Consider the following 24196-nt stretch of genomic DNA (forward strand, 5'->3'; position numbering starts at 1 on the left):
CATTGTAAGTGGACGTGAGAAACTGGCACAACACGTGTTTTTGTTTTCCAGGTTTTCCCGTAAGTAGGGGTAAAAGTAATTTGATGGTAGATGAAAAGTGAGTTCATCATGGTCTCGAACATGCTTCAACCATGAAAGAAGTAGGAAAGGTTAACAATTTATTAAACCATATTTTACATGTTTACCCATCATTTTATTCTCGTCACACATTGTTACTGCTGTTGATGTCTGCACCAGACTTCAAGCATGAATACTATTTTGGGACTGTTCGGAAATCTATAAAAAATTGTTGGTGTAATCTGCCTGTGTAAAGCATGCTTCCCAACAATGATGCTGCCTCTGGCCCAGGCATGGTGGCCGCAATAAGGGACAAGATGTCTTGTTTCCAAAGCCCGCTCTACCATTGGCTGCCCTGAAACCCTCCCATCACTCAGATTAAACGCTCTCTGGAAACCTACTAATAGGGCTTTAAGTGGGCCGGGTCCTGCAGCACTCAGAACCTGCAGTTCTAATACGCAGGTGCTGAGATGGGTCTCTATCTGGCACTCCATTTTTGCCCTCGCCCTCAGGGTGAACAAAAATAATCTTAACGCTGCAGTCATACGACCCATCACTGCCTTTGATGTAACTTCAAAGAGACTTGTTTGAGTTTTTTCACAGTCTCATCAAGTCAGAACTGAAGCATTTTCAATGCCATATATAACGAAGGCGTGGTTGGTGTTTATTTATCATATGCAACTAAGAACCATAACAAATCCAATAGTCCTGACTTGTTGTAGGTGTCATGTTACTTGTTGCATTATATATCTGGATGCAATGACAGAAGCAGCAAAATACCAGTCGGGATGCACACTATGCTAAACTCAGATTTTTAGCCTATGTGTTTTTCAGTCACGCCCTTAATCGCAGAGGCCACGCCCCTTTGAGAGACCTCCCACCTCTAGTTTTTTCATCCCACTTAAAGCCCTGCCTACTACTTATGCGGACTGAAAAATCACACGTGTCCACAAATAACTGCAAAAGTACAACCAGTTTTGATATGTATATGCGTATCTGTTGGAATTGTATGTATTCCTCAAAAATGATACAATGTGTGAATAAGTAAATCTGCTATTGGACATACCCTGAGAGAGGTATTAACGAAAAATAATTCAAACTGAATGGAATTATGAGCTACAAAGCATGGGCTAGTTCAGGTCAACAGGAAACAAGAAATATCAATCACACTCTTAATTATCTATGTCTTTGATACTTCTATTTTTACACGCCATTAAACCGACAAGGTATTCTGTGTAGGCGTTCCACAGTTCAGAGTGCCTTAACCGGCAAGAGATTTTCTCTCAGTTTGTCTGTCAAAGCAAGCGAGGAGTGACGCTGTACGGGGGCGGAGAATTATGCAGAACAGGTGAACTCGGGCACACAGAATTAAAATTGCTATTTTTATATCAGAAATGTCCTTGTGAGATCTGATTTACAAGTCAGACCCCCCCCCCCCCCAGGATACTGCGGCACAAAAATGAAAATTTTGCGGCATGGAAATGGAAAGTTTGCGGCATTATTGCGGCACTTCATTTTACTTGTAATCATTCCTCTTCAGCCTTAAATCAATGTAAACTGGTTTAGCAGAGTATTCCGCTTTGACATAGACGTGTTTAAAGTGTCTGAGAGTGTTTTGTTTGCTATTTTCTCCTTTGTAGTAACATTCTGGATCATGGGTTAAGTCTAGCACAATAGCACAGTGTTGCTAGTCAGCCTTTTTTTTTGTGGCATTGTGCTGACTTGGGACTGGTGGTTCCAAGCCCCAGAGCCATCTCCAGTAGGACACAATATTTTGATATTCCCACTATGTGCAAAAGCCAAACTCAGGGTTTTCAGCAGCTGCCCTCTACGATTACCCTAGATTACCCTTCCACTTCTTCACCTGGCCTCTTACTTGTTAGATTTCACAAATAGACCCATTCCTTTATTTGACTTGTAGTTTGCCAAGGGTTTGGGGCTCCAAGGACAGTTATGTGATTTTATTTGTTTTTTAAATTTGCATCTTTACTGTATTGTTGATGTTTTATTTTTTGTATAATTCTTGTTTAGCTCTCCATGAGATATTCGGCAGGGGTCACACAAAATTAAATATAATAAAATAAAAATACCAGAAAATGTGAAACTGCAGCAGGGTATCTAAGGTGCACCCCAGGAGACGCTCCAGGGAAAGGATAACTGGCATGGGACCACCACTGTTTGCTGTATGCAAGAACCTTGAGGAACACAAAAAACATTCAACACCCAGTTCTCATGAACAGCTGACATGGACCCAAACACACAACACATAAAGATGTTACATAAAGGAACCCGTTTACGAGGTGCTTATCAGATTTTAGGGGGCTGTAGACTGTTTTCTCACTAGTGGCACATGAAAAATAGTTTGTGCTCCTAAACTATCATGTTAAGTTCGACTGAATATCAGTATCCATTAGGGTTGGACTGGCCTATAGGGTAATCATGCAGTGCCCGAGGGGCTGGTCTGATAAGATAGTGTGTGAGACGGTTTTTTGGTAGTTCGTAAGCCTGTTTAAAGGTGGGTGGGCAGGTTTTTACAGTTGACCTTACTGATATTACCCCAAACATTGCTTGTAGCAAACACAAATGCATGCATACATTACAAAACACTTATAGTGTCTCCAAAAGTTCAAACCTGCCCTATTTGCCAATGTGTGCAACTTTATTTAGCTACCTGATGCCCTATAGGGGCCACTTGGTACCCTGGTCTATTGTCTGTCTTAGACCAACCCTGGTCTCCATGTAATGTGATTGGAGAGTTCAGTAGTCACTCTCATCTGTGGTTACTAGTTCAGTTTGGACCAACCTCCTTGCAAGCAGAACCTGTTGCTCTGATGAGAAATGTGTGTCAAGGAAAACATGAAGTGCTCTCAATGAACTCGCTGATGGTCAAAATACATAGCTGAGCACACAAAGTTGAAAAGTGCCGCGATGGAGGGTAGAGCCTAATTTACGCTGCTCCAATTATATCTAGTCTGATTCTGAGGCTAATTCTTGAGTCTGCCATTCAGTGACCTTCTGAAGATATGCACAAAGACAGGATGATTTCAACAGTAGGAGGTTTCAGGGTCCTTCACTAAACTAATTTCCATTTATTTCGGGCAGTTAGATACATTTTCTTAAGTGCCTGAAATATTTTAGACTGTCAAGCTAGGTAAGTTTCTCTTTTGCAGGTACGGTTCACCTTCTGCAGCGGAGATGTCTGTTAGTGGGAGTTTGTCACTGACCTCAGAAAATTGTCAAAAAAGATTCCCTTTTGGGTACAACTCTATATCATGAAACAAATAGTCACCATCACATCACATTCAAAACCGGAGCAATAAAGGAAAAGCTAATTAAAACAAAAGCAGTTTATTCAATAAATTCAATTAAAAAGATTTGTCATTTCTATTCATCAGACACAAATTAAAAACTACAGAAATTAGACGCATTAAAATATCATTTCAGAATACATTGACATATCAAAGGTGGGATATAAAGCTTAAGGAAATAATTGATCCTATTCGCATGAGGTAAGGTGCCGTGAAGCGAGAAATACATGTTCCACTTCATTTGAGGTGACACAGTTTAAATCTCTGCTTACAAAGTGCAAGATATTTTACTTTACTTGTGAGATTCAACTACCATATCCTGAAGAAGGTGTTGGCTCCTAAAAAATATTGTGCCCACTGAAACGCGTCGATGCCCCATCTTGTTGAGTGTAAGTACTCTAGGCTCTAGTGACAGTATCTCTGAGGAAAAACATTTTGAGATCAGAGAGTGATTACGGTTATGGTCATTGTACTTACCTCATGCGAATAGGATCAATTCTTTCCTTAAGCTTTGTATCCCACCTTTGATATGTCAATGTATTCTGAAATGATATTTTAATGCGTCTAATTTCTGTAGTTTATAATTTGTGTCTGATGAATAGAAATGACAAATCTTTTTAATTGAATTTATTGAATAAACTGCTTTTGTTTTAATTAGCTTTTCATTTATTGCTCCGGTTTTGAATGTGATGTGATGGTGACTATTTGTTTCATGATATAGAGTTGTACCCAAAAGGGAATCTTTTTTGACAATTGTCATTTGGTACCCTACCCTTTTGGACTCTGGGGTCCCTCTCTTTTGTAAGAGATACTGACCTCAGAAAATCCAGATAATTTTAAAGAAATGTGCGAGTCATAGCAGAGGGATTGCTGTCTGTGTTTTTATCCAGATTGTCAACTGTGATGATTTGGAGAACAAACAAAGGTTGTTTCTCTGTTGTGTGCCTAGTTCATTAAATGCTTTGCTACAAACTTTAAATTATAACCTAATATTGAAGTAGAAGGGTGCAATAAACAACAGCTCTATCTAAATGCAGATTTTTAACTTTGTATCACTGTGCGGACGGAGTCAGTGCTCTCATGTGACGAAACACCAGACATGCACACATAGTAGTTAGGAGACAGATCAATCAGGAGTCTCGGAAGGAGGTGCATTTCCTGGGTATTTTAGGGGCAGACTAAAGCAGGTTTATGCAAAGAACTCTTAAATGAGCCCCCACAATGTCCACAAGTACCCTAAAGACTGCTTGGCATTGCCAAAAAACCAAGCCTTCATCTTACTGTGATACTAGTCCCTTGCAGCTCACATTTGTCACTGAGGCCGCAGGCAGCTCTCTCTCACTCTCTCTCTCTCTCTCTCTCTTTCCCTATCCCGTCATTCTGTCTCTTTCTCGCTCCTCCTCTCCTGCTAAAAACCGTGACTTTAAGAAACTGGTCTTACACTCTCATTACTCCCCCTTCCTTCTCTCGTTTCCTTGTGAAGTGGATCCAAAAGAGAAAAAACATACATTGCCAAAAATGTCGTCCTTTTCAGATATTTTACCTTCCAAAAGAGCAGCCTTGGGACAGAGAAAAAAATGGAAGACTTTTTTCCCCCAAATTCAAAATACACAAAACAGGACAAAGTGGCCAGGTTGGTTTTATTCACACTCAAACACATTGGGGCCACTTTACAGAGTTTGCCAGTGAAGTGCTACTTTCGTTTTCTCATCTTTCTTCCAACAGCATTGCTTTCCCTTTCATAGGCCAGAGAATGCAAGCTGTAAATGTGATGTCAAGCAGGGCAGCAGCAGCATTTTCAGTCGAAAAGATAAATATTGCAGTCATCGCGTTCCTCAGCTGATTTTGCAATAAAATTTCACAAATCGCAAAAATCTGGAGGTCTGTGTTATCAAGGTAGAATGTGGTCACGTTTCATCTTAAGGATTTTTGGTGCCCAGGACCAGACATATTGTGGGCCCCTTTATTTGGAACAAGTTTGAATTGTATTTTCTATTTTCTACTAATTCAAGCCTGAATGCTGCCAAACAATATGGAATCACAGGTATATTGAGGACCCACTAATGGTGTAACGCAAAATGATACAGCCTTATGCAGATTGTGATGAGGGGTCCCTGAGCCTCTCATATCTCTCACACATTCATTTGCCTTGGCCTGAGTGTGGGCCCCCTGAAATGTTGGGGGAGGGGGGACTGCACTGTAGGGCCTGCAAGTGCCTGCATTACGCCCAGGGCCCACTCGGTAGGTAGAGAGAAGTTCTCATAGTAAATTCAACACAGATAGAGAGAGAAAAATAAAATGTTACCAGGGGGGCCCTGGGAAGGAGGGGGCCATGGTCAATTGACCACTTTGCCCATGCCCCACTACTGCATAAATTGTGCCATTGTAAATAAATAAATACACTGGATCCCTACTGTTTGGAAGCTCATCAGCCAACACAATTTTTCTGGATGCAAACCCTTAATTTGTTTTAGGAATCCAGCTAGTAATATAAAACATCATTCTCTGGAGCATGATAAGGCAGTGCAAGAGTTTCACTTAACCAAAGGCAAGGCATAGCTGCCGAGTAACAGCTAAAGACATTTTTGGATGTGGACGTACTATGTTAAAGTGCATTACTGTCCTGGATTTCAACTCTGACGAGGGGGCTGAAGGACTGCACCAACCACACAGTGGACCTCAACGGCTAGGTGGGAATGCAGGTGGGCATGCAGCAAATAGTAGTGGAGGGATTGGCGATAGCAACTGTCCAAGATCTTGCACCAAATAATGGTGAGTGAGAGTACTCACAGAAGCCTAGTTCACCTTTCCTCTTCAGATGGCAAACACTGCATAACAGTGTCTCTAACTATAGACTCCACTGCCTAATTTGTAAGGTGGCGAATATGTAAAATGGGCCGGATGACTAGAAATCACACAAAGTCCACTGCTGTCTTCTCAGGACAGCAGAATCTTCAGCTTCCTTTTGAGGATTGAGAGCAAAAAGTTCCTGTTGGGGAGCAGAGAAAGCATTTTACAAGAAGATGGGGAAAAGGAAAAGCAGGCGCTCGCAGCTCCCTCGGAGTCTTTGAACTTGAGTAAACTGAGCAGGTTACTGAAGTTCAAAGATGCCGAGGGAGAACTGACAATCATGTCAGTCAGCATGACGTCGGACCGCCCACCCCTTCAGAGTCTGAAGGGGTGGGCGGTCTGGCGTCATTTTGACTGACATGATTGTCACCAGACACCAGGGCAACAGGCAGCAACACAAGTGCGCATGAGTGGGGACGGAGGATGAATTTTTTACCCGTGCCCACTCATGCGCACTTGTGTTTTTACATAATTGCACATGCCTATTAGGAGCCCCTCGGTCTTCTAATGGGCGTGCTGCGGGCGAAGAGAAACCTGTGCCCCACGCCAATCCTGGCCAATCCCCCGCTCGGCGAGCCACTACTGAGATTGTGGTGGCGGTCCGTGGGAGACAAAAAGTCTGTTGGACAGAATCACGGAGGACGGATCGTGCGGCGGTCAAATGTTCGAAGGTAAAAAAAATCTTATTAATAATGTGCGTGTTTGTGTGCCTGATTGTGTGTGTTCATGGCTGTACGTCGGTCTGCGTATCGCATCACTGTGAAAGCATGTGTGCAGTGCATGACTGTGTCTGTGAGTGGCAGTGTGCATCACTGTGACTCCAGTGTGCATGATTGTGTGTGTGTGTGTGTAACCAGAACTGCCAACTTCGGATCTGGGGATCGGTTTGAATCCTGCCATCAGTTCAGCATCGTGTGATCCTGAGCATATTACTCAAATCACCCATTGCCTAAATGAATCCATCCAGTGCCTAAATAACCAAACGCAGTCTTGTGTAATGTCATTTGTGTTCTCCTTTTCATCTCAAAAAGCAGACTCCATTCCCCTGGGACTGCAGGTAGTGTGCAGGCTAATAAATACAGCAGCTACTGACAAGACGGGTAACAACTAATTGCTAGCACAAACATTCTAGAAATGATTTCTCTGTCAAAGCCCACTTCTTCTCGAGCCTCGTGTACAGGCCTGAGGTCTCGAGGCCTAATGGAGGTGCACATGAAATACATTCAGTTGGAAATAAAGAGGTATGCTTTGAGGAAGTGTGAAAATATCCCTAAAACGTAAGCAAGCTGCTACACAGAAGTAGTGTGTACATTTTAAGGATTTTTTTGTTTGGAGTGTGTGGACGACATTTGTGGGCCTCTGCTTTGCAGCCACAGCTTGATATGACATTTTTAGATCTGGCTGGAACAGCACCTATTATATTTACACAATACAAAGAGTGGGGCTTTGGCTCCACTCTGAGCTGTATATACCCTCACCTAGTGCAATTGGCGCAGTTGTAAGAATAAGCACATGTGGTAAGAGGCCATTAAGTAACATATAGAAATGTGAGTGAAAGTGATTGTTCGGTTGCTTAAGCGTTTCCAATCTCTGCAGATAAGGTAACTGAAGTACAGGATCACACAAAAAGCCTAAGTGACTAACCTGGGATTACATGCATGATATTTACCTTCATGCTTTCTCAAATTTGCTCATAATACAGCATTTGCCAACACTTTATTTGAAATAAATTATTGGGTGGAGAATCCCCGCAAACCCCTCCACAATGTTGGTCGGGCTTGCTCGCTTCACTCACCACATAACACTCAGCCAAAATGTTACGCCCTTCCACTTTAAAATGTCACCAGCCGCCACTGAGGAAAAGGTGGTTATACTTCTCTGTTTCGTAACCTATGAAGTTTGCAGAAGATTGAAAATGGCGAAACTTCTCATACTATAAGACCTCCGCTCCACCTCCAGGAACTAAGTCAAAGAAGTCACGCAAGAAGGGGTGCACCACTCACAGCTCTTTCAAAAATATCAAGTGCACGCATTGGAACAAATGAAGAACTAAAGGCTGCACAGGGCATTACAGAAGCCGGATGTCTGTGTTGCTTTCTCTTCTTTGCTTCACTGTGCATAGGGTAAAAGTCAGTCTTTCACTGAATAGTGATGTTAAGGGAGTGTACCGGTCTATGGTATTATCTAATCTTTCCCTGCATGGAACTGGCCCAAAGATCTTGAGATGGCTCTGACATAAGTTCTCTCCTCAATCATACTTAGGAGCACATATACCAAGCTATTTGTCTTCTTTGTGTGATTGTTTGTTGCCGAACCCATCAGTATTATCAATACATTATCAAAATCAGGCACTTCATGAGGGATGAACTGTTGTATGTCACACATTTCCATCCATTGTCACTTGGCAAACTCTTTAGCAATCATTCAAATAAAATAAAATAATCAAATCAAATAAAGTAAATACTGCAATCTGCGACAGAACTGGAAATACCAGCACCAATTGAGTAACACACATGATATCTGTAGATTCTCTGCTCTTTAGGTATCTAAAATTGCTTTGCTAGAGCAGATTTATCAGGGACAAGGATCACTGAATAGCTCAGAAAGACGTACCAGTCTGCTGTTAACATTTTCTGATCTCAAGCTCACAGGTCCACTAGAGGTGTGTCATGTGTTTCATGACATTCACAAGCACAGCATAAAGTTCTGCTGTAGTGATTTCCCTTCTGGACCAGCTTTGGTTCTCCTTCGGATTGGCATCTTAGATTTTTTAGGCTGCCTCTGCTCACTCTTCATAGCCACATATAATACGCTTGTTTTTGTGACATCATTCTGGGAATACTCTGTACATGGTATTTGTTATTCAGGAACTTTTCTTAGGATTTAGTCTATACATTTTGTACAAGGTTGCTTGAAATACATAACAACATGGTTTACTGTTTTCTTTGCTCATTTAGCAACAGTTCCTAATGTTTTAGAACATAACACAGTTACGCAACTGCATCTTGGGCACCATAGGTTTTAGCATATAAACTGTGCTTTGTCCCCTTGTGGGCTAGAGAGGAGAATTTCAGCAGATAGGACATTTTTAGAATGACAGCAGTGCCCGACATGCAGCCCTGCGCAAACTAAGTTTACTCTCATGGTGTGGACCACCTAACTACATACACCTGGTATCAGGTCTTAGGCAAATCCCAGAGACCACAAATATATCTCTCTGCTTGCACAGTAAGAGTAGGCTTAGCCAGATAGATAATTTGCCATGGTTGGGATGTTTGCCCTATAAAAAAAGTGATGTATGGAATGCTTGAATTAATCTCAGCCACTGGAAATTACTTGGGCCACATTCCAGTCCATCATTATTTTACATACCATGCCACCTCAGTTTGGACCCAATCATATACAAATCAGTTTTGATCCTGTCCAATATGAATAGTCTAGCCCAACCAGCCTGAATCAGAATGCAAGCAACCTGGGACCGTTTTCACCCTAGTTAGTGCTCATCAGCCAGGTATAGCTTGGTTCTAGTGATTAAGGGTGACACACTAAAGTATAAAATAAAGTGATGGATTGAATTAATCTCAGCCACTGGTAGTTACTCGGGCGCATTTTTTGCATCTATCTATTTTTGTATATTTTTTGTATTTGTATACTTTAGGCTTCTACATAAGTTATTTGTAAAATGTCTTGTGATCAAGATAGCATTATTATAATTATAAAGATGGGTGGTCCGGGCTCTGAATGTGCAATATCCATAATTATATTAGTGTTCGGTAGGAGCGGGCACCTTCCCACTGCTGCGTACTCAATGCTTTAGCTAGCAAAAGGCATTTCATAACCACTCGATGTTACTTGCTGCAGAGATCAGGAGTGAAACTGCTGACAGTAATTTCACACAGATAAGGTCAGGCAGCCCGGTCACACTGACCACGATAGTTCCGCTCCATATCCCTTGCTGCAGTTTGCAAGCAGAGCCTTTGCAAAAAGAGTCCAATCACAATGTGACTGTGGCATTATTCCACAGATTCACACTTCTGGCCATTACTGAAAGCGCATCTATTGTCGATCAGCTCAGCAGATTGGATGTGCCAATCAACCTTCACTGATTGCCCAACCCAGTGTTCAGCCAGGTAGGATGAAAGGGAATCAATAAGAGAACATGTTGGAGGTAGGTGTGCTTTTGTATCATTATGACAGGAAAATTCTGTAGGTCTGCCTGATCCCTGTGTAGGTTGCCCATCCCTGCGGCCAGAAACAGGTCTAGTCATGCTGCACTCTTATCTTCGTGCTTACCATGCGTTTGATCGTGTGTGTTTATTTTCAGCGTTTTGTGAATTAGGAATACAAAAAATACCGCTAAATGAAACTCATGGATAGCGATTACCTGATTGTGATTCGCAGAGAATAGCATTTAGGTAATTACAATGTCTGTGATTGCTTTTAAGCCGGCTTTGAAAAAACTTTTTCATTACTATTCACAAAGGAGAAGGGGTCTTTTGGGGACCCCTTCCCAATGGCTCATGGGTTACCACCTACTTGAAGTTGGTGGTAAAATGCAAATGTTTTGTGACTGCATTTCAGTCACAAAACATTTCTATATATCGCTGCAATTCGGTATGAGGAAGGGACACCCTGAACACGCCCATCTTAATACCGGATCGGTATGCATTTGCAATTCCAAATTGTGTTTCGGCAATATGTTACCAAATCGTAAATTGGAATTCATACATACCCAAATGCAGCTTTGAAGTTGGAAATGGCCCTATCATCCGTTTGCAACCGTGGAGTTGGGCAAAGGTTTTGAGATTTCGGTTCCACATCCAAAATACTTCAAATATTTCAGTATTTTGCAGCAATAAGTAATACATGTACATGGCAAAGATAGCAAGATGAGCCCAGAGAGTTATTTTATCCTTGGTATCCCAAGCGGGGCCGGACTGAGATCCCAAAGCAGCCCGGGCCATTTTGTTAGACCAGCCAGCCGGGAGGGGGCGGGAGCACGTGTAAAGCACTGCTGTTTTTGTTATTTGGGGCCGCTATTGCAGCACAGCTGCACAACTGGCCCCATGTAACAAAACCGTCCGCCACCCTTCCAGCCTCCTGGGGAAATGCCTGATGCCCTCTAAGGCCGGTCTGGCCCTGTCCCTAAGGCAACAAGCATTACATAGACTAACTGGTTCCAGGACTAAAGTTATGGCCAGAGAAGGGAAAGTGGAAGGTAAAAGCTAACAAAGGCAAATGACAGCAAGAAGCCAGAGTAATTACGCAAAATCTTTCATGAACAGCCGTGATTGCTCACTTGCCTTAAACATGGGCTCTTAGTAGTGGAGTGAATGATAGTAACGTAGACGAGGATTTGACCTAACAGCATTGGAATAACCAGCCAAAATCCTGCAAAATTAACATCTCATCAATTTTATCTTTCTCATGAAAAAATATGTATGCATTTTTCTTTAATTAAGAAACATAGTATATCATTATTCCAGGTTAATGGACAGAGGGATGAACATATCTAAATATGTTCGATTATCCTTAAGTTTCTAAGAAAGACTCACCTGCTCCCCCTTCCTTTTCCTCCTCCTCAATGCTGTTTTTGATGCTATCATACTCTTCATCAATGGTCTGGTTACCACGAATTTGGGACAAGACTCGTCTTGCTTTCTGAGTCTGGCCTTTTTGAATGAGCCAACGTGGACTTTCCGGAAGAAACAGGAAACCAAAGAACTGGATAATGGCTGGAATTGCTGAAAGGCCCAACATGTACCTGCAAACAATGAAAAATCAATTGATGTTGTAAACACTAAAATACAAAGTAAAATTTGGCAACATAATCATTTATAGTCCATCTCTCTAAGGCAATTATTTGTCACATGCGTTAAACATAACACAGCCAGAAAGAGAAATTGTAGTGTGAACATAAGTGGCCCCTAATCACAGGTCACAAAAGCATTAGTGGACTGCATCAAAGGAAGCTCCACCAGCTGCAAGAAAATCCTCTTGATCTTCAAGGATTTCACCTCACCCTCAGCCACTGTCAACAACATCACTGCACCCTAGCAACTTTGTGACAACCTATCCAACTTCTTCCACACCAAAATCTTAAACATCTATAGCCACTTCGCACACCAACCAAACTATAGAGAACTCATTGTTAACCTACCCACCACCAACCAAGATGGCCACCTGACCGAATTGATTCAGAAAAGGGGGTGGTGATGAACAGAGTGCCTGACCGAATTGACACCCTCACCAGATAGATCACAGCAGCAATCATGCGCACCATCCCCTCAGTGGCCCAAACGGATCCATGTCCCCACCAGGTCTACAACCTGGGAACTTCACCAATTAACACCACCCTGACCCACATCATCAACACCTCCATCATGTCTGCCACTTTCTCAGATGAATGGAAACTTGCAGAAACCACTGCCCTCCTGAAACAGCCAACAGCCGACCAGAATCATTTGAGCAGCCAAAGTGAACGAATGGCAGTCAACAAGCAACTTGCAGCCCACCACCTCAAGCGTCACCATCTTTTAGACAGCACTCAATCGGGACACTAAAACAAAATAATGACCCTCACAGCCTGGGAAATATTCACAGGGCATGGGGGCATTAGTTTTGTTTTTTTCAGAAAGAAAAAAAAAAGTCTGGGGCTTGGCATGTGGCACCAAACGTTTTGTGCCTTCCAGCCGTGGTGGCTCATGTGAAGACACAGAGATCCCCATATGCCTGGCAGTGATCTCTAGATGTGGTGGTAGAAATCCATACAGGGGGTGTAAATAATGACCATCACCCTGATGGACAGCACTCTGTTTGCAATATCTTAAATCAGGTCCTCTATCTTGGAAAAAGCCTTTGTTTGCTTCAATTAGTAATTGGACTAAAACACCTGAAAACAAACACCGGCAGAAGGAAACTCCATGATGTGGGACATGGTGTTTGGCATTTATGTAGTAGTCTGGGAATGGAAAGTTTGACTTATGACCTATTAGTCTGAGTTACACTCATACATGTCACCATGGTATTCCAAAACAATATAAATGAATGGTAGGAAGAAAACTAAATCATAACACAATAGAGGATTAGGCTCGGTACCAGTCTCCTAATAAATTACCAAGAAACAAAGAAAGCTCTGCAAATTAAACACTCATGTTACCATCTGATGTGATCTGCAAGTCAGAACTTTGAATCTCACCAAGGCAAATGTACCCTTTCATTTTCTGATCTGACATAGCAAAACATATTATTTTACTGCATACATGTGGTGAAGGTGGCACATGTATTTTCATGTGCACAGTACTTATGTTGTACTGGTGTGTATATGTACTCCTACAGCCTTGAGAAAGTCCAGACAAAAACATGTGGGTTGTATTTTACAGTGCCCCAGGGGGTGTTTTGCTAACCTCAACCCAGTGGGCATGGCAGTGCTGTATGTAGAAACATGATATGAAGCCAATATTTGAGGAGAGAGACATGGCAGCATTTTGTAAATATATAAAGACAATAAATTAATTCAAATAAATAAAACATTTTGAAGATATGGGGTTTGAGACCTTTTCAGGCAAGGCTGAGGTACAAAATGAGGTTGATCCACAATATTGGTCTGTATGCCAAAACAGATTGTAGGAATGCCTGTTCTTTGTGAATATTTTACATTTCCAGCCTAACCAGGGAATTGTTCTGCGTAATGTATTACAACCAGACACCTTGAGTTTAGAGGCAAGGTTGTTAAGTTTACTGCAATCTTTAAAGTGGAATTTGGAGAAAGAGGGGCCAATGCACTTCATTCAATTTTCATCAGATCTGCCCCATCTTTTTTTGGATGGTCTTTAGTAGAACAGCTCTACGAAGAAGGTCTTTGAATTGTGTGAGCATGAACTCTGACAGACCAGTGAGTATCGCACTGCCCCCTACAATGTATGATAAGGCTTTGACTGTGTACCGTACGTTCATAAATAATAGGGGCTTGCTTTTCAGCAACTATGTAAGAAAGAACTAATCTGTTTATACTTTTTTTTCATTGGTTTGTTCTTTAAAAAACAGAAAAAATTATAACATCTAGAGATCTAGAGGTGGCAGGGGAAGAAGCAAGCTAAGCTCAAAGGAGGCTATTCTCAAAGATAAAGTGTTACTTTAAAAAAAAAAAAATAATAAAAATAAAGTATTTCAATCTACACATTTGGGGTCTGATTTACAAAATCCAAGATAGAATTAACTCCACAAGTGTTGCTCATATGACCCCACCAAACTAAAATGCCAGGGGACTTTACACTTTGGAGCAATGTACACTTTCAAATAAGTTTACAACTATTTGGCTATTAAAAAAATATGAAATGTAAGTTATACTTTTGGAGTAAATTTATGCTCAGATTTTGTGAATAGCCAAAAAGTAGTAAACTTACTCAAAAGCGTAAATTACTCAAAAGTGTAAGTTACCTTTGTGAATCAGACCCATATTGTTTAACCATTCCTAAATTTACGAGGACAAATCCACATTGCACACATCGTGGGTTAAGGGCTATCAGACAGGCATCGATTTTAGCAAACTACACTTTAAAGTAAGATTTGTTGTCAACTGTCTATTGGTGGGTAGCAATGTCTTGTTGGCTGAGACATGCTCCAAGCGATTCAATGTCACATAGCTATACATGAACAAATACAAATGAAAGCAGTGGTGCTGGAACAATTTTCAGAGTGCATGTGGTGCCATCAATGTTATATCAATGAAGCCCTTATGATTGTGAAAAATCAAAGCGTCACACAAAGAACATGAGCCATGCCAATTCAGTAGGAGAGTGGCAAGGGTGTGGTATGTAGGCGGTGGAACATTTTGGAGCACATTGTTGCAAACTGATTACCAACGCGTGGTGTGGTTGTACATTGTTATATACAGTCAGCACTATTTCCTTGGCCACTGAATTTGCACAGACATGTCATTTTACTGATTAAAAACAATATAGAGTAAAAAGGCTAGGTATTGTGTGGGGTTTCAGAAAATATTTATCATTTGCGAATCGCCAGGTAATGTGCCTTCATTGTATTAAAATGTTTGCCTCCATCATACCTTAGAATAAAAAGGAAAATGTGCTTCAGTTGCTCTTTCCTAACTGGTGACACATGTTGAAATATTTGCACAGTTCATTTGCAGGTATTTAAATTTGTTGTGTGTTAGAATAAATAGGCATCCTACAGCCTTTCACTTCATACTCCATGTGTGCCTCGAAGATTGTCCCATAATTCACTTTCCAAATCCTCTCACTTTGCAGTCAGACAAAGAAAAGGAAACACCAATCTCCATGCTAAAAGAATAAGCAGAAACCTGACAGAATACGTAGCCTGACATTTTACATCTGTCTCCTGAATGCACAGCAAATATGAAAAGAAAAACACAAAAAAACGTAAGGTCATCTTTAAGGTTCATTAACTTTCCGAACTTCGGCATAGTTATTTAGGGGCTGCTACAGCAGGACCGGCACATATACTTCCAGCGCCTATGCTGTTCAGTGACTCCAAAGCTCTGACTTTGCATTACTGCGCACTACACAGAGGTGCTTCTGGGAAATGTTGCACATTTCTGGTCCTATGAAGAAGAAATTTGAGTTTCAACCAAAGTCCTTCCAGGAAAATTCTACAATGAGGCGAAGCAACCCCAACAGCGCTCCTGGACACTACCTGCAGATATTCACCCATGAAAATATTCTGCAACAAAATCGCCATTGGATAAATGGTCAATAGAAATAGCTCTTAAAAACACAAAACAACCTATTAATCCACGAACACTGACAAACAGTTGTGAATCACAATACTTTTAAATAGAATATAAGAATAGACACCAAGCAACTGAATTTACCAATGAAAAATGAACTTACTGAAGAGTCAAATGACAGCTCGAACAAGACGAAAAACGCCTTTAAACTAAGCTTTTGCAAAAATTCTGGAAAATAACTTTCTCAAGATAGTAGAAAAAGGACAGCATACACCACAGAAAAACATTTCCAGAATCCAAAATTCCTACAACATTAAAGCTAAACTACGGGAATTGCAGAGCCAAGGGGCATTCATTCCCCTGTCAAAGTTCAACAAGACAGCAGTGGCGGCTCCTCCGCTGTGGCGAAGGAGCGACGCTCCACTGCACTTAGAGCAGTGAAAGAGGCAAAAATAGAATGATAATAACTGAACATTATTATCATTTTATTTTTGGTTGCTGCAGGGCTGGGTTAGTGCCGGACTGGGGGCTCAGGAAGGAGGAGTGGACTATGCACACTAAGTGCGCATGACTGCTGGGCCGGCCGTTTTGGCCGGCCAAAAAATCATGCTCACTTTGCATATTCCTCACACCAGGCTGTAATGGACAGCCTGGTAGGGAATATACACTGGCTCCCTGTCCCGATCTGAGCGCCGATCCACGGCGCTCAGACCAACCATAACGCAGCGTTGTGATTGGCTCATGGAGGCCAGTGGGTCCAGGTGCTACCTGCAGCGTCTTCTGGACTGGAGTTAGGAAGAGCACAGAATCAGAGGAGAGTTACGGCCAGCAGAAAACGTAAGTGTGTTTTTTTCGCAAACAACCAGCCCCACCCTCCCCCAGTTGTCTTCCCCGCCCCGCCACCTCCAGTACCTACTAGCCACCACTGCAAGACTGAGTCTATGGAACTGAATGCAAGATGGAGAAAAACATCAAGGGCACAGTGTTTCTTTGTTGGCAAAGAATCAAGAAGGAAAAACTCCACAATGTACTCTTTCTGCACATGGTTCATTATGGTAAAGAACATGTTCTCGACGCTTAGAATGATATTGCATTAAAAATGCTTATGAATTACCAGTGTGCAAGGTTCTACTCACCAGAAAAAAAGCAAGCTGTGCAGTTGAGTAGAAAAATGCTCGCAAGACTACTAGCCCCTTACAATGAAGAAACTAACAATTATTAGTCACATTTACAAACCAAGGTTGCAGAACAATGAGGTTCCGTTAAAACATCATTCAACATTTCTAAAAAATCTAACAATTACAACACAAATTTGATTTGTTAGTGCTTTAATACACATAGAAATTGCCTCTTTCTGTGTTCGAACACTCAAGGTTAAAAAACTGTTTTAAAAAATAATGGGAATATGCAAATATCAGGCTCAAGCAGTAAAGATGTATGAGGTCTGCCGAGGGACAGATTACATTATATAATTTACAGCACTTAAATCTCGGTAATAGGTGGTTCAATAAACTTCACCAATTCGAATACTTAGAAAACGGAGATTAAATTAATTTATTTAATTAATTTAATTAATTGATATTTTGCTTCTCATAGATCACTAAGGCTAAAGGTTAACATAAGTGTCGGTAAAATATGGTGCCATTTTGTACAATCCAGCATTATATGATCTTCGGTAAAAAAAATTATACAACTAAGGCTTCACCTGCCATGTCCAGAAGATATCATAGGATTAGCCCAGACTATCAATAAACCAAACTGCACTATAACGTCGTACAGTAATATTTTTCAAACACTGGATGTAGACTGTAATTTCTTTTATTTTTAGTAACTGGGAAATAAATGTTAGCAAGTTGCCATCTGCCTCCATGCAAACTTTATTTAAACCAAATTCTAGTATCAGCTGCAGCAGTTTGAAAGCCAAAGAAATTGGGTTATTGGTTGAGGGGTGTGGAAGCCTCACTCAGGCAATGACTACAATCCTTGTCAGAGTGACCACAAAAGTCACTAATTTAACTTGAACTCAACTCTCTGATAGCTTGACATAAAGCAGTCCAATTTAAAGCCCCATAATAAATGATTTATCCAGCACACACACAGTAAGAAAGTGAAAACACAACAAAAGAAACCCCCCAGACCAATTAAAACATTTTAATGAATAAAATGACACAAAAACAAATTAAATCAGTAAAACCAGAGATATGCAATTCCAAAGTTTTAAGCAGATATAGCATGTAAGATCACAAAGCGCCGCTCGCAATCATATGGTTGTGATAGACCAAGGTAGAGGGACCAGGTTAGTCCATCTGAAAATGTTACCTTCTCAAAGTCTGGTTTGAAGAGTCCAGAACCTTAGGATTTTTCCTTTTTTTGTAGAGGAGTGCACTCTAATGCCAGACCAGAGACCAGGACCTGGAAGGCACCTCTTGGGGATCAAGGCTCACTCTAGCAGAGGAGAGCAAGGCTTTGTCAGGTCCAATTGCAGGTCAGGTGAGCAGTTGCAGGGAGACCTCTGGAGATATTGTGTCCCTGTAGCTCAGAACAGGAGGTCAGCCGACTGATCCTTGGAGTCACTCAGGTAGCCTGTGATGAAGGGTGCAGGTGAAGCCTACCTTTGTAGAGAGCAGAGAAGGCTTCAAGCAGCAAGGAAGACCTCTGGGGAACAAGGCAAGCCTCAAGCAGCAGGGCAGTACTTGGGATAATAAGGCAGGCCTTAAGCAGCAGGGCAGTCCTCTGGAGAACAAGGATGTCCTTCTCCTGAAATGCCCGCATCCTTTGATGTGTTGGAATTTTGTAAGCTACCCTATCTGGTCCTGGAAAGTTCTTCCCTTCCCCTGCCAAGGCTCAAAGAAGCCTAGGTTGATTAAAGACTAGTGTTAGGTTTCTTTGTGTGTATTGGAGGCAAGCCCTTTGAGACACGGAAGAGCTCTGCCCCAATCATCCTGGAAGGATGACCCAACCTGCCCACACCAGGTCCCCTACTGTTGAGTGTCTGGGCTCAAAACACATTCTTAACTAACAGTCACAGGCAGCTGCCCTTAGAAGCTTTTGGGCAGGAAAATATCAACTTTTTAAAAGTGATATTTTCAAGATTGTAATCTAAAATTTGACCCCACCATTAAAGATGATTTTAAATTTAAATTAATTTAAGTCCACACATGACATTTTTACCTGTTCCCAATCAAACGTTCGCACTTATGAAATGAAATTATGTAACCCAATGTTATCCTATTGCAGTAGTGAAAGCAAATGTAGTAGTTTTCACTACCAGGACATGTAAAACTTAAAAACACATGCCAACTTAAAACCAAATGTCCCACTTTTTAAATAAGATGCACTGTACCTTGTGCTATCAGACTAGGGAAAGCCCCAGGTCCAGATAAAATACTGGGGGACCTATTAAGTCATGATAAGGTTGTATGAGCAGCTTATGTCAATTTATTATGTAATGCAGTGGCTTCGGGTGCCCCGGCCCACAATACGTGAAGAGGAGCCAAAATCGGTCCCATTTTCAAAAAGAGGAACAGACAGGATCCTGCCAATTATAGACGAATATGTCTAATAGAGTTTTGGCAGAAAATATATGCTTGACTAGTTCCAAACAAACTTTGCAATTAGATAGATGAAAATAACATTGTGGCATAATCTCAAGCGGGATTCAGGGCACGTGTACACACACTAGATCAGGTGTTTAGGCTCTTATTGTATTGCTTGTAAGTATATTAATTTGAAGGGAGGTCATCTGTATGGCAAACACCGCAGCATGAAACCTCCACCGATGGATGACGGACTGGGCAGACACACTCACCCCCCTCCAGAAAGCCACCGGAAAACACATTAAAAAAGCAAGCTGGTTCACCCATGCACTCAAGAATCCAGATGCTCCTGCAGACGACTGGAAAAGACATGGAGGAGCAACAAAACCCCAGAAACCCACGCCGCCTGCAAAGCAGCCACCACCGCACACCACCAACTCATCAAATCCACAAGGAAGAAATCCCTTCAAGATAGAATCCTCACCAGCGGATACAACACCAAAGAGCTCTTCTCCATCATCAAGAAATTCGCCAAACCTTGCAGCGAAGCAACAGACATCCCACCCTCCCAAGACCTCTGCAAAAGACTCAGCACCTTCTTCCACCACAAGATTAAGATGATCTACGACAACTTCAACAACCAAGACCATCTAGCCGCTCTAGATCCCCCCTCATGCGACATCACCCAACAGACCATGCTCAAATGGATCCTGCTCAAGACACAAGCACCTTGAAGACTGTGAAAAGCATCCACTCCGGAGCACCATCAACCCCTGCCCACACCACATCTTCTACAAAACCGCCCCGGCCATCGCACCCGAACTACATCGAACGATCAACTGCTCCTTTGAGACCGCCACCTTCCCCGATGACTGGAAACACGCCAAAGTCAACCCCCTTCTGAATACACCCTCTGGGGACCTGATGGACCTCAAGGATTTCAGGCCCATCTCATTTCCCTTCACAGCCAAGGTTATCGGAAAGGCCGTCAACACCCAGCTAGCAAAGTTCATGGAAGCTAACAAAATCCTGGACATCTGCCAATCTGGATTCTGAAGCAACCACAGCACAGAGACCACCCAACTCTCCACCACTGACGACATCCACTCCCTCCTCAACCGGGGCGAAATGGGAGCACTCATCCTCCTTTACCTCTCACCTGCATTTAACATCGTCTCTCACCGCACCCTAGCCACCAGACTCAATCACACCGGCATCCGCAGCAAGGCCCTCGACTGGATACTTTCCTTCCTTACCGGCAGAACTTAGCGGGTTAAGCTCCCTACCTACCTCTCTGAACAGCCAGATACCAACTGTGGAGAGCCATAGGGCTGCTACTTCAGCCCCACCTTCTTCAATGTCTACATGGACCCCCTCACAACCATCGTCAGGAACCATGGGCTCAAAATTGTCTCTTACGCTGATGATACCCAGCTGACCATCTCCCTCACCAACGAACCCAACATCACCAAACACAACTTCCAAGAAGGGATGAAAACCGTCACCATCTGGATGAAGAATAGTTGCCTGAAACTCAACTCCTTGGCTCCACCCCCTCCACATGGAATGACTCCTGGTGGCCCTCTGCTCTCGGAAATCTAGAAATACTAGACTCTTCGCTCAAAATGAATTGCCAGATCAACGCTGTATCCTCAACCTGCTTCAACACCATCCGCATGCTCCGAAAGACTTTGGGATTGGATCTCGACCAAATCCAGAAAAAACATCACACACACACTCATAAGCAGCAGACTGGACTATGGCAATGCTCTCTATACTGAAATCAATAGGAAACTCCTTTGCAAACTCCAAACTATCTAGTAGGCCGCAGCCAGACTGATCCTCGCACCCCTCGTTGCAGTCACACCAACCAACCCCTGCACGATCTCCACTGGCTTCCTGTCAAAAGAAGAATACCTTAAAACTCCTCACCCACGCATAAAAGGCCCTTCAAAACACGGACCTGAATACCTGAACAGTCTACTCTCCTTCCATGCACTCAAAAGACCCCTGCGATCAGCCCAGCTCTCTCTGGCCACCGTTCTTCATATCAACAAGACTAGAACAGGAGGAAAGTCATTCGCCTACCATGCAGCCAAAGCCTGGGACACCCCACCCATCCACATTGGCTATCTCCCACGTTGCCCGAGTTCAGGGAGGACCTCTAGACCTGCCTCTTTGAATGACCTCAGCACACCACGGAGCCAACCCCTCTCCCCCCAGCACCTTGAGACCCTCACGGTTGAGTAGTTGAGCTTTAACAACCCCTGATTGATTGATGGGCGAGAACAAGTTCATAAGAATTTTATTACATCTTCCTCAATGTCCCTCCTTGATCTACCATGAGATAGACATTTAGCCGCTCTCTGAGACCCTTACTCTGTTGGATACAGCTATAGGTCATGTAGGAACTTTTTCATTATAGGGAGAGATGGGAGAGACTAAGAGAGTTGCTGGGACTTGATAATCTCGCCACTTTCCCTTTGGTTCCATCATGTCCAAACCTAGGTCTAAGTTCCTTTTGGAGTGAGCCTCAATCACTGATGGTTCACTCCAAGAAGCACTTGAAGCGGATCTATTGAGAGTGCGCCTTGAATACTCTACATCAAAATCCTAGAACGGGAAGGCTGTCTGTACAGTTTCTAACTATTAAACCGAGCTCAGGTGTTGAACCTTATTTACATTTTGTCCAACCGCACTTGGCAAAAACGCTATATATGAAGTTTCGTTTTGACATTCTTCAAATTAATTCTTTCACAGTGATGTGGAAACCTGATACTGATGCTACTGAAAGAACTAATTGCATCTTATGTAGTTTGAATGGCAAACAAACTTTCCACATATTTTATTTTTTTACTCGGCTTATGTTAGTTTTAGAAGGCACTGGGGGCATATTATACGGCAATAAAATTATCGCCGCTTTAGCGACAGGAAACTGCCGCTAAAGCGGCGATAATGGGCTTGATAATATGCTCTTGTGAATTCCCATAGCAGCCCAGGTTAACACCAGAACCTGGGCTGCTATGGGAATTCGGCAGTTAATTTATCGCCGTTCTTTATAATATGCCCCTGGATTCGACTGATGTTTTGAATATGGCATTAAGGAAACATTTAGATGCACTGAGAGTCTTAAAAACCCATACCACATAACAGTTAGTTTTTAGCCTAAGCAGATATTTATTTGCAGTTAATAAACATCAACCACGTAGGAGTCCATCTCTCGGATCATTCGGCTATAACATTAACTTTGGGATTTAAAATAGAGAGGGTGGACACAGCTTGGAGGCTTGACCGAACTCTTCTTCTAGATGAGGGGTATTTGAAGGTTATAACGGACGAATTAGAAGTCTTCTTTGAAGCAAATAAGGGTTTGGCTAAGCCTGAGATAGTTTGGGAAGCTTGTAAGGCTTTTTTAAGGGGTAGGTTGGGTGCCCTGGGTGCAGGAAAACCTAGACAGTATTATAAAAAGGTGGCAGACTTGGAAGAGAAGATTTGGCAAAAAGAAGGGAAGGTCCTGGAGGAGAGAGATTTAATGAAAAGAGAGCAGGAGGTACAGGAATTAGCTGTTTTAAAATCTGACTTGGTGGCTGTGCTGGCACACAGAATCAAAGAGAAATGGGATGCTAGTAATTTGGCACATTTTAGTTATGGGGAAGGAAGCAGCAAATTACTGGCATGGAAGGCAAAAAAGGATCTAGTCCGCAACTTTATTAAGGAAATTTAAAAAGTTGATGTAGATACTACAATATCAGATAGCAGAGGGATCACAGAGGCTTTTTTTGAGTATTTTTCAAAGGTCTATCAAGAAGATCTAGAACCGGACCTCCGGGTTGCCAGAGAGTGGGTGCAACTGGTAGACCCACTTCCACCTCACTGTAAAGAGATTTTGAACTCTGAGATATCTTTGACGGAGGTTGAAAGATCTTTAAGTCTCTGCAAGAGAGGCAAGGCGCCTGGCCCGGACGGCCTTCCAGCGGAAGTATATAAATCGCTGACAAGTTTAATTGCTCCAATACTGCATCAGCTATTTAACAATATTTTTCAAGGAAAAGCAACAATGCCAGATTCTTGGAATTAAGTGGTTATAGTCTTGATTCCTAAACCCGGTAAATCCCCCAAAAATTTAGAGTCATATAGGCCGATATCACTGCTCAACTGTGATTATAAACTCTTTGCTAAGATATTGGCGGATAGGCTAAGTTTAGTTATATCACAGATAGTTCACGAGGACCAGAAGGGATTTATCAGGGGAAGATTTTTAAAGGACCTCACATTTCAATTGATTGGTGCTATAGATATTGCAACAACCTATAGGCTTCCATTGGCAGTAATCGCTCTTGATGCTGCCAAAGCTTTTGATCGTGTCAACTGGTCTTTTTTGAAGGTTCTTTTGGGGCATCTAGATTTAGGCACAAGTTTCACCAACACTATATTATCTTTCTACTGCTCCCCTACCTCCAAGGTCTTGGTAAATGGTACTTTAACAAAATCTATTAAGGTACAGCGTGGTACCCGGCAGGGTGTCCCCTATCCCCACTACTATTTAATTTATATATTGAGCCTCTTGCTTCTAGGATTAGAAATTCAGACATCATATCACCATTTGTAGTAGAAGGATGGGAGAAAAAAATAGGTTTGTATGCAGACGACATTATTATTTATGCCCCCAACCTGCATCATTCACTGCCGAGCTTGTATGGAATAACTAAGGAGTTTGGTCAGGTGTCTGGATATGA

The 24196-nt window shown here is 42.2% G+C and overlaps 1 protein-coding gene across 1 annotated transcript in view; it reads right to left on the minus strand.

Moving 5' to 3' along the window:
- Window positions 1-24196, minus strand: part of SLC2A13 (solute carrier family 2 member 13) — a 1480845-nt gene that overhangs the window by 1047003 nt on the left and 409646 nt on the right. The window contains exon 3 of the mRNA XM_078680010.1: window positions 11771-11979. Coding sequence (XP_078536136.1) covers window positions 11771-11979 — 209 coding nt within the window. The remainder of the gene's footprint in view (window positions 1-11770; window positions 11980-24196) is intronic.

Source organism: Lissotriton helveticus, chromosome 1_1 (genome assembly GCF_964261635.1).
Source record: "Lissotriton helveticus chromosome 1_1, aLisHel1.1, whole genome shotgun sequence".
Taxonomy (NCBI): domain Eukaryota; kingdom Metazoa; phylum Chordata; class Amphibia; order Caudata; family Salamandridae; genus Lissotriton; species Lissotriton helveticus.